This window comes from Lagopus muta, chromosome 18 (genome assembly GCF_023343835.1).
Source record: "Lagopus muta isolate bLagMut1 chromosome 18, bLagMut1 primary, whole genome shotgun sequence".
Classification (NCBI taxonomy): Eukaryota; Metazoa; Chordata; class Aves; order Galliformes; family Phasianidae; genus Lagopus; species Lagopus muta.
In genome coordinates, this window is record NC_064450.1 from 10604230 (window position 1) to 10616329 (window position 12100).

Genomic DNA, 12100 nt, shown 5'->3' on the forward strand with positions numbered 1-12100 from the left:
GAGACGACACAAAAGTCACCGCGCCGCTTCGCTCTGCAGGCCGCTCCTCACCTCTGGCGCCGCGGGCCGTGTGCGCCCGTCCCACCACCCGTTTGGCCACCCCTGCAAAGGATCCCTCGCGCCCGTGCCCACGCTGGGAGGGAACCTGGCCTGCAGTAGCCGCAGAGCTCCTCGGAGCGCACCAATCTACGTTCGAACAATAGCCGTAGCGGCCATCGCGGTGCCGGAGCGTCCGGCGAGGCCGTGGCCGCCGCCTGCGAAGGGCGGGCTGGCGCGGCGCACGACGCCGTCCGCTGAGCGGAGCGTCCCCCCTCAGCAGCGGGGCGCCCAGCCGTGCGGCTGCACGGAACCGCAGCTCCGCCTCAGTCTGACGCGGAATCTCCAGGGCGCACAGCTGCAGGCCTCGCCGATCGCTTCGCTCCAAAACGGACGCACAGGGACCGCCCGGGGAAACGTGCCTTTCATTAGTACTTCAATGGTACGTGCTTAAGGAAGAAGGAAAGAACACCCGTGTCTGCTCCGGACGTCGCTCCCAATCTGCACTAACAACAGCCTTTAATACCCTCCAAACACTTTGGATTTAAAATCTTAAAAATACTCATTTTTGGTCAGGAAACCGCAACTTCTGGTTGTGTTGCTTCACTCCACGTATAACATGAAATCAATTGAATAATCAGCCTTAATCAGCCTACTCAGGAAGGAGTTGAACTGCTACAACTACAAAAACAGGACCATGTTACTTTACTTTTTTAAGCTAAGATCTATAAGAAACTCCTGTTAAAAACAAAAACAAATACCATCGCTATTGAAGTCCCCAGGGAATACTGTCCCATCATGCCTTCCTGAAGCTACATTAAAGGCAAGTTTTAATCTACACGAAGCATCTGCTCTCTTGGGAACTTTCAGAAATATTTTGTCACTGAAAAGCCTTTTATTCAAACCCACAGGATCTGAATCTTAAGTCTGAACACGACTATGGCCCTTAGAAATAAATTTTATTATTAATACTCTTATTTATTTTAAATGTGGAGAAACTCATTTACTCTGACAAAGCTAGTTTCAAAATACAGCTTTAAGATTCTAAAACTTCAGTATTTCCAAGTGACTCCACCGATCTGAGGTGCTGAGACAGCCCTGAATGCAGGTTAGGCTTTAAATAAAAGCTGCTTTGCCAATTTTTTACTAATAACAAGATCAAGGGAGTTACGAAGATTGTCACAGAAACTGGACTTACACTCGTCTCCAGGGTCATGAGATTTGACCAGCGATTCTCCTGTTTTAACCAAACAATTCCATCAGTTGCTGAAACTCATCCTGCAATGAATGTAAAAAACATCTGGAACTCTGAACGAGGCTCCAGAGAATGTATATCAAGGCTAGGCAAGGAGAGATACTGCTGGTTTGTGAAAAGCCTCAACTTGATGATCCTTCCAAGACCAAGGGCTTTTCATGCCAGTCTCAGATACTTACGACAGTCACAGAAGACATTCCCCCCTATCCCCAAGCACATAGTACCAAAAAGAGGTTTTGACTCAATCTTGTCTTCTCCCATCCATTCACTCACAACTCAAACTAAATTTCAGCTAACCATTTCTGCTCCAGATGGATTGAGCAGGCCAAGCCTTGCATCTGAAGTGTCTGTTCATGGAAGGCAGGTATCACACAGGTTAGGCTCAAGCTTATCCTTCTAAGCAGATGCTGTATTTTTCAAGAGTGTTAAAGCAATTAATCCCATGCCACAAGTGAAAAAATGGGAAATGTCTGAAATGAATTATCTTGAAGGCCAACCAAAACTAAGGACAGGGAACAAACTCCAGTCTATCATGCTACGTCTTCACTACCAGGGAAAAATGCTGTAGTAACAGAACACAGTTTGGCAACAAGCTAACAGCCAGAACAACATCAGTAATCCAAAGACTGAAGTACATTAGGTCACAGGTGTACTACAATTAAAAATAATTCAAGTTACTTAAATGTTTCTAGACCTTTTTTTATAATACAGAACAGTGTATTACATAAGCTGATAAAAAGCACACCAGGAGGAGGCTACTATCTAAACTATTAAAAACCCTCCAATTTAATTTTCATTTTCAATTTAATAGATAAAGATCAAGGAAGCATTTTGCTTGTTTGTTTTCAGATTTGAAAATATATTGCTATTCTTTAGAAATTGAATTGTTTCCAACTGGCTAAAGCATAGAAAGCATTATGTCTTTGAGCCAGCCACATTATGCTTTTTCATTAATATTGCAGTAGGGTCACAATAGAATCAGTATCCAGCAGACAAAGTGACAGCACTTGGATTACATTGTCAGATTCAGAAGTAACCAAGTAAAGGTACCAGGAAAGAAATATTGCTCTGAGAAAATGACCTGTATTTGACTGTAACCTTTGCAGAGATGTTGTATCTGTTTTGATACCACTGTTAATTACCTTGCAGCAGCAATTATTTTAATAGGATTGCAGGGATTTTTTTTCTTTTTGTCGACATCACCATATGCCAGTATAAGAATCTGTCTTGTTATCACCTGGAGTATTTCCTTACACACTTAACAGTTCAGTACATGCCATTTCAGAAATGCCTTGTACTTCTAGGGTGCAGATTTTCAGATGTTAACTGAGTAGGGGTTCCACTCAAAGCCAATTTGAAAATTGTGAGTAATGATTTAATTGGCTTGAGCTTTTGAAAGATCCCAGCTTTTTAGTAAACATTAAAAACTTACCTGTCAACCAGCGTGACAAGACCTCTTTGCCAATTTTCCTTTATCTTCTGATATGTGCACTTCTTGCAGTTCCTTGGGCTACTACAGCAAACACAAGATCTATCAGAAATTAAGCCAGATCAAAAACCTGAAAATCTCCCAATAATGCGGTCTGAATGGATGGTTTACAGCCCTGTGACTTCATACTACTTCTGAACTGCTGAACTTAGCTATAGCTTTTTACAGAAGATGAAGTCACAGGAAAATCACCGAAGTCCCAGCAAACAGCAACTCATAGGTGAATCCTCTAAGCAACACAGGGGTAGTGCTAACAAGGAAGAAGTTCTGTCACAAGGCAAGTATTTGCATAACCACAAAAGAATTCTAAAAAACTAGTTGAGGGGGAAAAAGTCAGCATTCATCACCTTACATACACCTCACGCTGTACTGTTCAAGGAACTATTCTAGAAACGTCAGGAGCCATCTCAGATGAATAGCAAAACAGTATTAGGAACTGACAGATTTAAGTGATCAGTGCCTCCTCATTTCTTTTAGGAGCGTGATGCCAAATGCTAAAGGAAAATTCAATTTATGATGGAGTATTTCCACGGCTGCCACATCAATTGAATGCCACAGAAGAAAGTTTTTCTTATACTTCTGTACAGGAGAATTTTGGTTATAGCTAGACACAATTCATTTCTAGATGGCCTCGCTTTATCAACAGAACATATTACAAGAGCCCTGCTCCTAAGTTAACAACAGATGAAGTACCACTGTATGAATTAATGAAAGTAAGACACTGTTTTTGAAAGCATACTGCTCCACAGCTGTCACTTGACTTTTGTTGCCTCAGGAAAGAAAGATATTAGACAAGATGCGGCAGGGAGTTTTGAGCTCCACAGTCTTAACTCAGGCTAAAAAAAAAAGAGAAAAAAAAAAAGCTGTACTTAAGGAGACCTCACCCTTTCTTCAGAAACTAGAACAAGTCCAAACATCTTTTTTTGGCCAAACAAAATAAAGACAACTTTCACCTGGGAGAAGTCCTGGCATGACATCCAATTGAAAGAATTCTATACGGTGCTATCAGTTGTCTAGCCAGGTTGGAAGCCAGAGATTCCAAAGTCTGAGAGGAATATATTCTATGTCTAACCTATGGAAGGCATTGAAACATATCCACCCTTCTTTTTTTTTTTTTTTTTTTTTTTTTCTCCAGGCCTTCATAACTCTATCTATGAAAACATTCGTTCACAAAATAGCAATTTTGACCTTGCAATGTGCCACAGAAGTCTACGAGATACATGCCAGAATAAGAAATTATCCAGTTAGCATGAGATTTGTCTAAAAGTTACAACAATGGCACAGAAGTGAAATCCTTCAGCTACACAGTCAAAAACAAACAAAAAACCAAATACCATCTTTCTAAGTCTACTTTACATGCAATTAATTTAACATTAAATAACTTAAAATCATGATATAAATTGAACAAATAATTGTCCATGCACTAAATGCATGAGTCCATCACTTTGGCACAAAATCAAAGGATGTCCTGATCCAGCAGACTCAGGCCAAGCACATATCAATTGCTTCTTGAACTGACTGTTACAAAAACTATCACCACAAGGTAAGCTCTGCTAACAGTACCTAAAAGGGCATTAACTACTCGCAACTACCAGAAATACTTGAACATTCCTAGGACATTAGGGAATGCATTGGGTCTGCTGAGCAGACAGTTCTATAATCTTTCACATTCACAGGTTTCACTGCAACCTCTCATCTCCCCCAAGAAAACTGAAGAACCACAGACCTGTGGAAAAAAATAATGAAAAGCATCATTGTTGCTCTCCCAGCGTGCCGAGGAGACACAGCCTTTCCTCCCCTTCAGGCGGGAACACTGCAACGGTAAACCAAAACTTGGAATCCTCATCATCATAGCTGAATACACCCAAAAAGAAAACTCATTTTTTTATTTTTGCTTTACATTTCCAAGCATCTCCCATTTGATACCATGGCAAACTGAATGTTTAACAAAATGAATGTCTCTTTATAACTTAACGTTTACATCAAAAGGCATTCAAACACAAAGTATTAAATATGCTTTTGTAACAACATTGGTGCTTCTAAGAAAGACTGACAAAAAGAACCCAACCCAAAACCATAGGCAAGTAGGTCCAGTATAATGCAGTTTGCCTAATCAAACATTTTTGGCTTAGCAGAACATACACACGAATCAAAATAAGAGAAAGCAGACTTCTATTTCCAGTTCCATTGCTGGTTGGCTGGCTGAGAGCTCTCAGGGAAGCCTTTCATTTTCCAACAGTCTTCCCACTGCAACTGGGGAGTATGTTTATTTGCTCACCACACAGAAAATTAAGAAATGAAAAACATAAAGTGCTGCAGAGAAATAGCTACAAGTTCTGAGTACTATTATTCCACAGGGGAGGAAAAAAAAAAGAAAACTGGTTATTTTAAACAAGAAGTTTATTTAAACAACAAGACGCTTTACTAGAAGGGAGAACTATCTAGGATTTTTTTTTTTTTTTAAGAGTAATTTACCCCTACTTAGACAGATTGCTCTACAATGTAACAGCTACGTACAAAAAAGTTATAAAATTGTCCTTGGTTTTACAATGATAAAAGAAAAACATTGAAATTATCCAATCAAACAAAGTATGTAAGGTTTTTGTTTTTAAACAAGGAGAGCAAAATAACTTACTGGAATATAAAGATAAAAGTAGAAGGAGCATGCCACTAATGGAGAAAGGGGCATTTTCACAGAACCAGTTTGTTTTCCCACCCCATCTCCATTAAATGTTGATCAAAACATACCATTGGCCATTTAGTTAAAAAAAAAAATGCGTTTTGTCTGTGCACATACACCAGTTACTTTATGTACAATAGAAGGAATAGGAAAAAAAAAAAAATCAAGAGAGAGAAGAGAGAAAACTATACTGCAGTAGTCAGGATGTGGCTGAACCAAGTCTTATTTTTCTAATTGTGAACGTGTTGCCTGTGGGAGCACAGTTCTGGAGAGGAAAGTAGCAGGTTCTTTTTTTGTGGTTTGTTTTTTGTTTGTTTGTTTTTTAGTAAACTCCTCCTGTTTGTTGCTGGAACACATCAATTGTATCTTCATCCTCCATTTCCAACTATAGCAGAAAAGAGAAAAAAAGCTTTCAACTACTATAAGCTGGGTTGTTTTCACATTTCCTTTCTTCATGTTTGTTATGCAACTTATCCAGCCCAGCCCCACTCCCCTCCATCATCATCATCACTTTGTGCATTTAACCTACGTCACCATGATTCAAAAGCAAAGAAACGATGTAGAAATAAATGCCAGTGGGTAACTTGTCCTGCAATTAATGCTTGTACATAACTTCAGGGCGCACTGTGGAATTCCTATGGAAAAGATCAATGTTTCTAATACTTTCATTTTATTGTCTGCTTTGCCACTGCATCTTCTTTCTCCTGTTTAATTCCTCCATTTACCTTAGAACACTGCCACAATTCCATTTTGTTGCTGTTGTTCAAATGTGCAAATGGCTTCGGCTACAGCACTAAAGAAAGCATACTATGATTAAAGCCCCTAGGCCACCAGGCAGTAGAACAGACAGTCAGTAACTGCGAACAAATAAAACATTTTATATGGTCAACAACGCAACAATCTGCCCATGAGAAGCAGCAACACTGCATCACTGCGATTCTTGCTCGCCCTGTAAGGTCTGCGGTTGCTGTTCCTGGATGCGTTACCTACTGACAAAACCTGCACCAAGACTAGAAATACAACTTGTAAGTTATAGCACCTTTTTCAAACAGCCTCAATTTCTGCTCCAAGAAATCAAACTGGTCTATGGCATTCAGTGCAGGTATAAAGAGACTGATCCTCAGCTTCAGGATAATATGGATGGAGAGAAAGGCACCGTGTTGCTTCAATTCTCAGCATTTGAAGTTTGAAAGTTCCATAGATCGTGGCTGTAAGAAGCACATTCTCAGGAGAATCTGCCATAAACCTTCTAAAAATAAGTCTCTTATTTTGTAATGAGTAATTCTAAAAATCATATAAAACTGTAAAATTCTATTTAAATGCAGCTACGTGGTGCAATACAGAAAAACAGTTAAGTGACAGTGAACCACCTGGGTGTTGGAATGGCCTTTGCTTTAACCACATTATAGACTACCTGAACTCCATGATATTCATTAATTTTACGCCATTGAAACACAGCTTCAAATTACAAATAGCAAAAAAATGACTTTTGTGTTACAAAATGCAAGTTTACAGGCAGGGTCTCTGATAACACCCGTTATAAAAAACCTTTATGAAAAAAATGAAGTTACCGCTTCAGGAAAAACTCACTTCTTACCTTACTGGTTCTTATTTCAGAGCTGTGACTCAATAACCTGGCAGTCTTGCAAGATTCACCACCTACTAACATCGTACTTCACCTCTATTGCTACAATGATACAGGCTTGCTATGCAAAGCACACAAGGAGTCTCAGATTTCATTTCCAACAGTTCTAAAGTAGGTCTATCGGAACATCAGCAACAACTTCTGCAGCAACTTTCAAATACAGCCCTTTAGTTCTGCTTTCTGTTTACCTGTGCAGGTGTGTCTGTTTCATTAATTGGCTGTCCATCGAACCGGAATCTGATTTGCCTCATCGACAACCCCTGGGCAAAGAGAAGCAACACAAAAGGAGCTATGTTTTGTAGAAACCACTCACTACTTTTCTCTTTAACTTGTTACTAGAATTGTGGTACAGTCACTAAAAGCCATCATTCATGATGCATAAAGCAGTTTTCATACTCCCCTCATGCACTCATTTCAAAGCATTTCATTACAAGTCCTTGCAATCTGTTTTGCATTAAACACTGTATTGTGTCCAATTACTAAGAGAAGCAGCAGCGTCCACCCTCTGACTGAAAGTTACAGTAATTTCTAGCATAAAGTTGTCACCCCAAAGGCTAAGATTTTTATAGTGCTTTGTAATAATAATTCACTGGGAAAAAAAAAAAAGTAGATACAGCACTTTGAATAACAAGTGTTGAACAGTAACACTAAGAACAGCTTTTTCGCTCTTTCCCAAAAGCAAAGGTATCCTAAAACATTTTCCCAGGAAAGCAACAGCTGCCTATTAGCATAGGATAGTAGCATAGGACGACCAATGGCAACTTTTTGGCCTTGAACAAGAAGCCAATAGAACAAAGTTTCTCCATATACAGGTGAAATGAACTTTCCAAAGAAGTTAATATTCTGAATACCAGAATTATTAAAGAGCGTTGTGAACCAGCATCTCTACCACACACACCAGTCATTTTGCTGGCCTGTTCCAACCCACAAAAGATTACTACTCATTCCTGCCTAAACCAGCGGAGAAGTTTCTGTGTCCCCTCTCCCTAAACATACAGGAAACCCACAGGGCTCTGAAGTCAGTGCAGTGCATTGCATGGCTCTGCTTTGGCACCCCTCAGAAAAGGAGCCCCAATTTAGCCATGCAAGAACACATGTAATACAGAATGAAACAGCCTAATGATGACTTTTGGAAAGTTTTAAGGAAAAATTTGTTAAAGAATATTATGATGAGCAAAATTTCTGTTAAGACTTCATAGATCACAGTGAATACATTCTTCTAGTGTGTCTAAGATTCTGCAACATTCCCTCAAAACATCATCTTATTTAGGAAAAGAAGTGGCTACGTGTCAGGACAGCAACCGGTTCTGCAGAGCTGTGTTCTCAGACTTTGCCTTTCCTAAAATACACACTTGCCTATTTAGAAACCTTTGGGTTTTTTTGCAGGTTCTCGAGGACTTCTGAGCTTAATAAATGCTAGCTGAAAAAAATACTAAAAAGCTGTACCTTTGTGGATATTAATCTCACCAAGAGTATATTGCAATAATTATTTCAAGAGGGGGAAAGTGGTCTTAAATAGTCTTGATCTTTTAAACATATAATTCATGGCTCAGTCACTGCCATTTTCATCTACTACATGCAATATGTCTTTTCATTATTGAAAGTTGCTAAATTCTGTTATATACAGCTTCTACCTCTGTAAAATCAAACCTGAATCACTGCTTAAGAATTTTAATACTGAGTATGCCTAATTAGCAGTATGAACAAAGTCTGACTTTCAGATTGACAACTAGATGGCATCAGGAAAAAACAAGCCTCATCATTATGCTCCTTCCTAAGGTAAATGTTAAACACTTTTAGACCTTGAGACGCTAATTGACATTCTGTCATCTTAACAAGGAAGCATTAAGCTAAGAAATCAGAATTCTATGAGCAATCCAGTAGTTAAGTCAGTGTTATAACACATGCTGATCACCCAACTCTCCCCTAAGTTCTTTCTGCAGGTTCCTAACTCACCCTTTGCACTCTACCAATTTTGAGACACAGAGCAACGGCCCCCACCTACAATCCAGATTTCACAAAGATAACCCACCTTCGTTTAACCCATTTCCTGTCACCACTCTCAGTCCTTTCTAGAACAGATCCTAAGAACAATACACCCTCACCACACAATTAGCTCCTGTTAAGCTTCTATCATTCTGTATATTTACGCAGTTTAAGACTTCACCGTTTTCATCCAGCCCTTAGGAGATGCCCTCTCCCCAAGAAAACCCTCTGATGTGTTGAGGCAAGATCCATACCTGTCGTTCACAATAGGCTTTCATTAGTTTACTAAGTGGTGTATGCCTCTTAATCTTAAACTGCACCACAGACCCATCTTGCCCTGCCACCTTCAGATTAATGTGGTCATTGTTTTCAGTCTTCACTCCTTCCTGTTGAGGAAATTAAAAAAAAGTTTTCTTAAAAGCTATGAAATGAGAAGTTCACATTTTATCAAAGTGCAACAGGTCATTAAAAATGAGGAAATAAAGTTATTTACCAACATGAAATGCTAAGTGGGAAGTAAAGGGCAGTGCAACTTGGGCAATAAGTAACAACAAACACTAACAGCAATGAGAGTTGTCACTCCTGAGAGTGGTTCATGAGCAAAGTGGCAGTGAACAGCATCATAGCAGGAGTAAAAAAAAAAAAAAAAAAAAAAAAAAGTTATGTCTATCAAGGACACACTAACACACAGCACTGAGTTACCAATCAAAGGAGTAAAACCACGTGTGACCGTAATCCCAAACACTGAGGAGGCCATTTCACACTTTATCTCAAACTTTTTGGAACTCTGCTAAGAGACTCCTCAAGAGAAGTTTAGAACACTTTAAGGGGTTGCGTTTTGAAAAGGCGACGAAGTCTGAACAGCAGCAGCTTTCTCCTCCATAAAGCGCTTCGGAGGCGCTCCCGCAGCGCCGTCTGACGCTACTGCTGCACACCGGAGCCCCGCGGGGTTTTACAGCCACCGCCTCCCGGGGTCCCGCAGCGCGCGGAGCGCGGCCGCCATGTGACAGCTCCGCACCGCCTCCCCCATTATTCCTCAGAGTCCGTTTAAAAACAGAAAAAGGAAAGAAAGCAAAAACAAAAAAAAAAAAAAAAAAAAAAAAAAAAGAGGAGGGAAGGAAGAAAGGATTAAAAAAAAAAAAAAAAAAAAAAGGAAAAAAAAAAAGAAGCCGGGCAGCGCCGTTTGCCGGCTGCGAGCTCTCGCCGCGGTCGGGTCTGTCGGTTTTATTTTCCTGTCGGAAGCCGAAGCGCCGCGCGCTCCCTCAGGGCCCAGAGCCCCGGGGCGGGCGGAGCACGAGAAGGGCCGGATGGGCCGAGGGATGCTGCGGCGGCAGCGCGCGGAGCGGCCGGGTCCGGCCCCGCGAGGAGGAGGAAGGCAACGGCAGCAACCGCCTCCGGCACTGCCTCTCCCCGAGGAGGGCGGGCGGGCGGGCAGCCCGCGTTCCCCCCCCGCCGCCCTGCCCGGCGATCCTCCGCCCGCCCCGGCCGCGCTCCCCGGCGCCGCTCCGCGCAGGAAAATGGCGCGCAAAGGCGGCGCGGCCCTGCCCGGCCCCGGGCCCGGCGCGGCTCCCGGGCCTCCCGAAGGACGAAGCCGAGAGGGGAGGGGGGAGGGGAGGCGCCCGCCTCACCTTGGGTTTCTCGTCGGCCATGGCGAAGTCGGCGGTGTCCGGGACGCTCCGAGCGCTTCACAAAGGGGGGGAAGGATCGACCGAGCGCGGCGGCGGAGAGAGGAGGGAGAGAGAGGGAGAGGGGAAGGCGGGGGGGGAGGGGGAGAGCGCGCACGCACCGCCGCGGGGCCGCGCCTTGCCCCGTGCGTGCGCGCGCCCGCCGGCCTCTCCCCCGCCCCCCCCGCGGCGCGGCCCCACCGCCCATTGGGCCCCGGCGGACGGGGGGGGGGCCGGGAGGGCGGGGGGAAGGCGGAGGGGGCGGGGGGAAGGCGAGCGCGCGCGCGCCCCGGCCGTTACATAACGCGGCGGCGGGAGGCGGAGCGTGCGCGCTCCCCGCCGGCTGCCCGCGCGCGCCCCGCCCGCCCGCCGGGCGCAGCGGGCCGTGCCGTGCGGCGGGTATTGTCCTCCTCAAAATGGCCGCCGGGCCGCGCCGCCCATCCCCCCTCCCTGCCGGGCGGCTCCCCGCGCCCCTCGCGGCTCCCCGGCGGCGATCCCGCCCGGCTCCTCGGCCTCCCCTCCGGTGACCCCTTCCCACCTGCCTCTTGTCGCCTCTTCCGTCCCGGCTGTAGCGCCGGATGCTTGGGGCCAGCCCGGGTGCGGGCATTGTGGGCCCGGGGTGGGCGGCAGCCAGCTCCGGCCTTTCCCGAGGAAATAGTTTGCTGCGGACTGTGGTGGGCTCTGACCCGCGAGGCATGCGCTCCCAATGCAAAAGGGGAAGCGTTTGTCATAGGTAAAACAACTGCGGTCAAGGTTTCGTTATTACCTTCTTCAAATGTCCGAGAATGTGAAGCGGCATTTCAAAGAATAATTGTGTCTCTTCTCATGTGTTTTACCATGTTCACCCCAGTGGCGCGGTACCTCAGGCATTGCACAGCACTTCATCTCTGACGCTCCTCCGCCTTTTGGTACCAATGTAACGTCTGCTGCCATTGCGTCGTTTTTCCATGGCCTGTGTGGAATAGACCCCAAACGGCCCTCATGGAGGCCTGTGGTGCGGCTTGGCCGGGCTGTTCCTGCAGAAAATCCAGGCCTGCATCGTTCCACAGGGATGGGATTTGTCCAGAATAAGCGGCTGAAGTAGTGAAATACCAGCTGAACAGAAAATGACCTTACTGAGCAAAGACTCTGGACTGTTCTCCCTGCAGGTTCAGCTCTGCCTCTCTGCCTGTTGGCACAGCCTGGTTGCCTCCCTTTGGAGGGCAGACACTCAGGAGGTGTTTTGTTTTACTGCAGTTGAGCATCTTAAAACCCACTCTATTCTTATACCTCAGACACTGTAGACTGCTTTTTTGAGCAAGACTCAAACCATATGGGTACAATGCAGAACAAAAGACAAGGATGC

The 12100-nt window shown here is 44.1% G+C and overlaps 1 protein-coding gene across 2 annotated transcripts; it reads right to left on the minus strand.

Moving 5' to 3' along the window:
- Positions 1-4647: 4647 nt before the first annotated feature.
- On the minus strand, positions 4648-10903 carry SUMO2 (small ubiquitin like modifier 2). 2 transcript variants are annotated; one of them, XM_048965131.1, is made up of 4 exons: positions 10720-10885; positions 9346-9477; positions 7294-7365; positions 4648-5845 (listed from the first exon to the last, which is right to left on the minus strand). In XM_048965131.1, exons 1-4 carry the CDS (start codon positions 10738-10740, stop codon positions 5783-5785), a joined length of 288 nt encoding a protein of 95 aa, XP_048821088.1. In that variant the 5' UTR covers positions 10741-10885; the 3' UTR covers positions 4648-5782. The 2 variants fall into 2 exon arrangements, with proteins under 2 accessions (XP_048821088.1, XP_048821090.1); XM_048965133.1 differs by lacking the exon at positions 4648-5845 and adding an exon at positions 5852-6668 and having other exon boundaries at positions 10720-10903.
- Between the last annotated feature and the right edge of the window lie 1197 nt (positions 10904-12100).

Excerpts from the sequence above, each read along its gene's own strand:
- SUMO2 (XM_048965131.1), bottom strand. The coding sequence starts at position 10,740 with ATGGCCGACGAGAAACCCAAG. Across the intron at positions 7,366-9,345 it reads AAGCCTATTGTGAACGACAG|GGGTTGTCGATGAGGCAAAT; the intron begins GTATGGATCTTG and ends CTCTTTGCCCAG. Across the intron at positions 5,846-7,293 it reads AAACAGACACACCTGCACAG|TTGGAAATGGAGGATGAAGA; the intron begins GTAAACAGAAAG and ends TTTCTGCTATAG.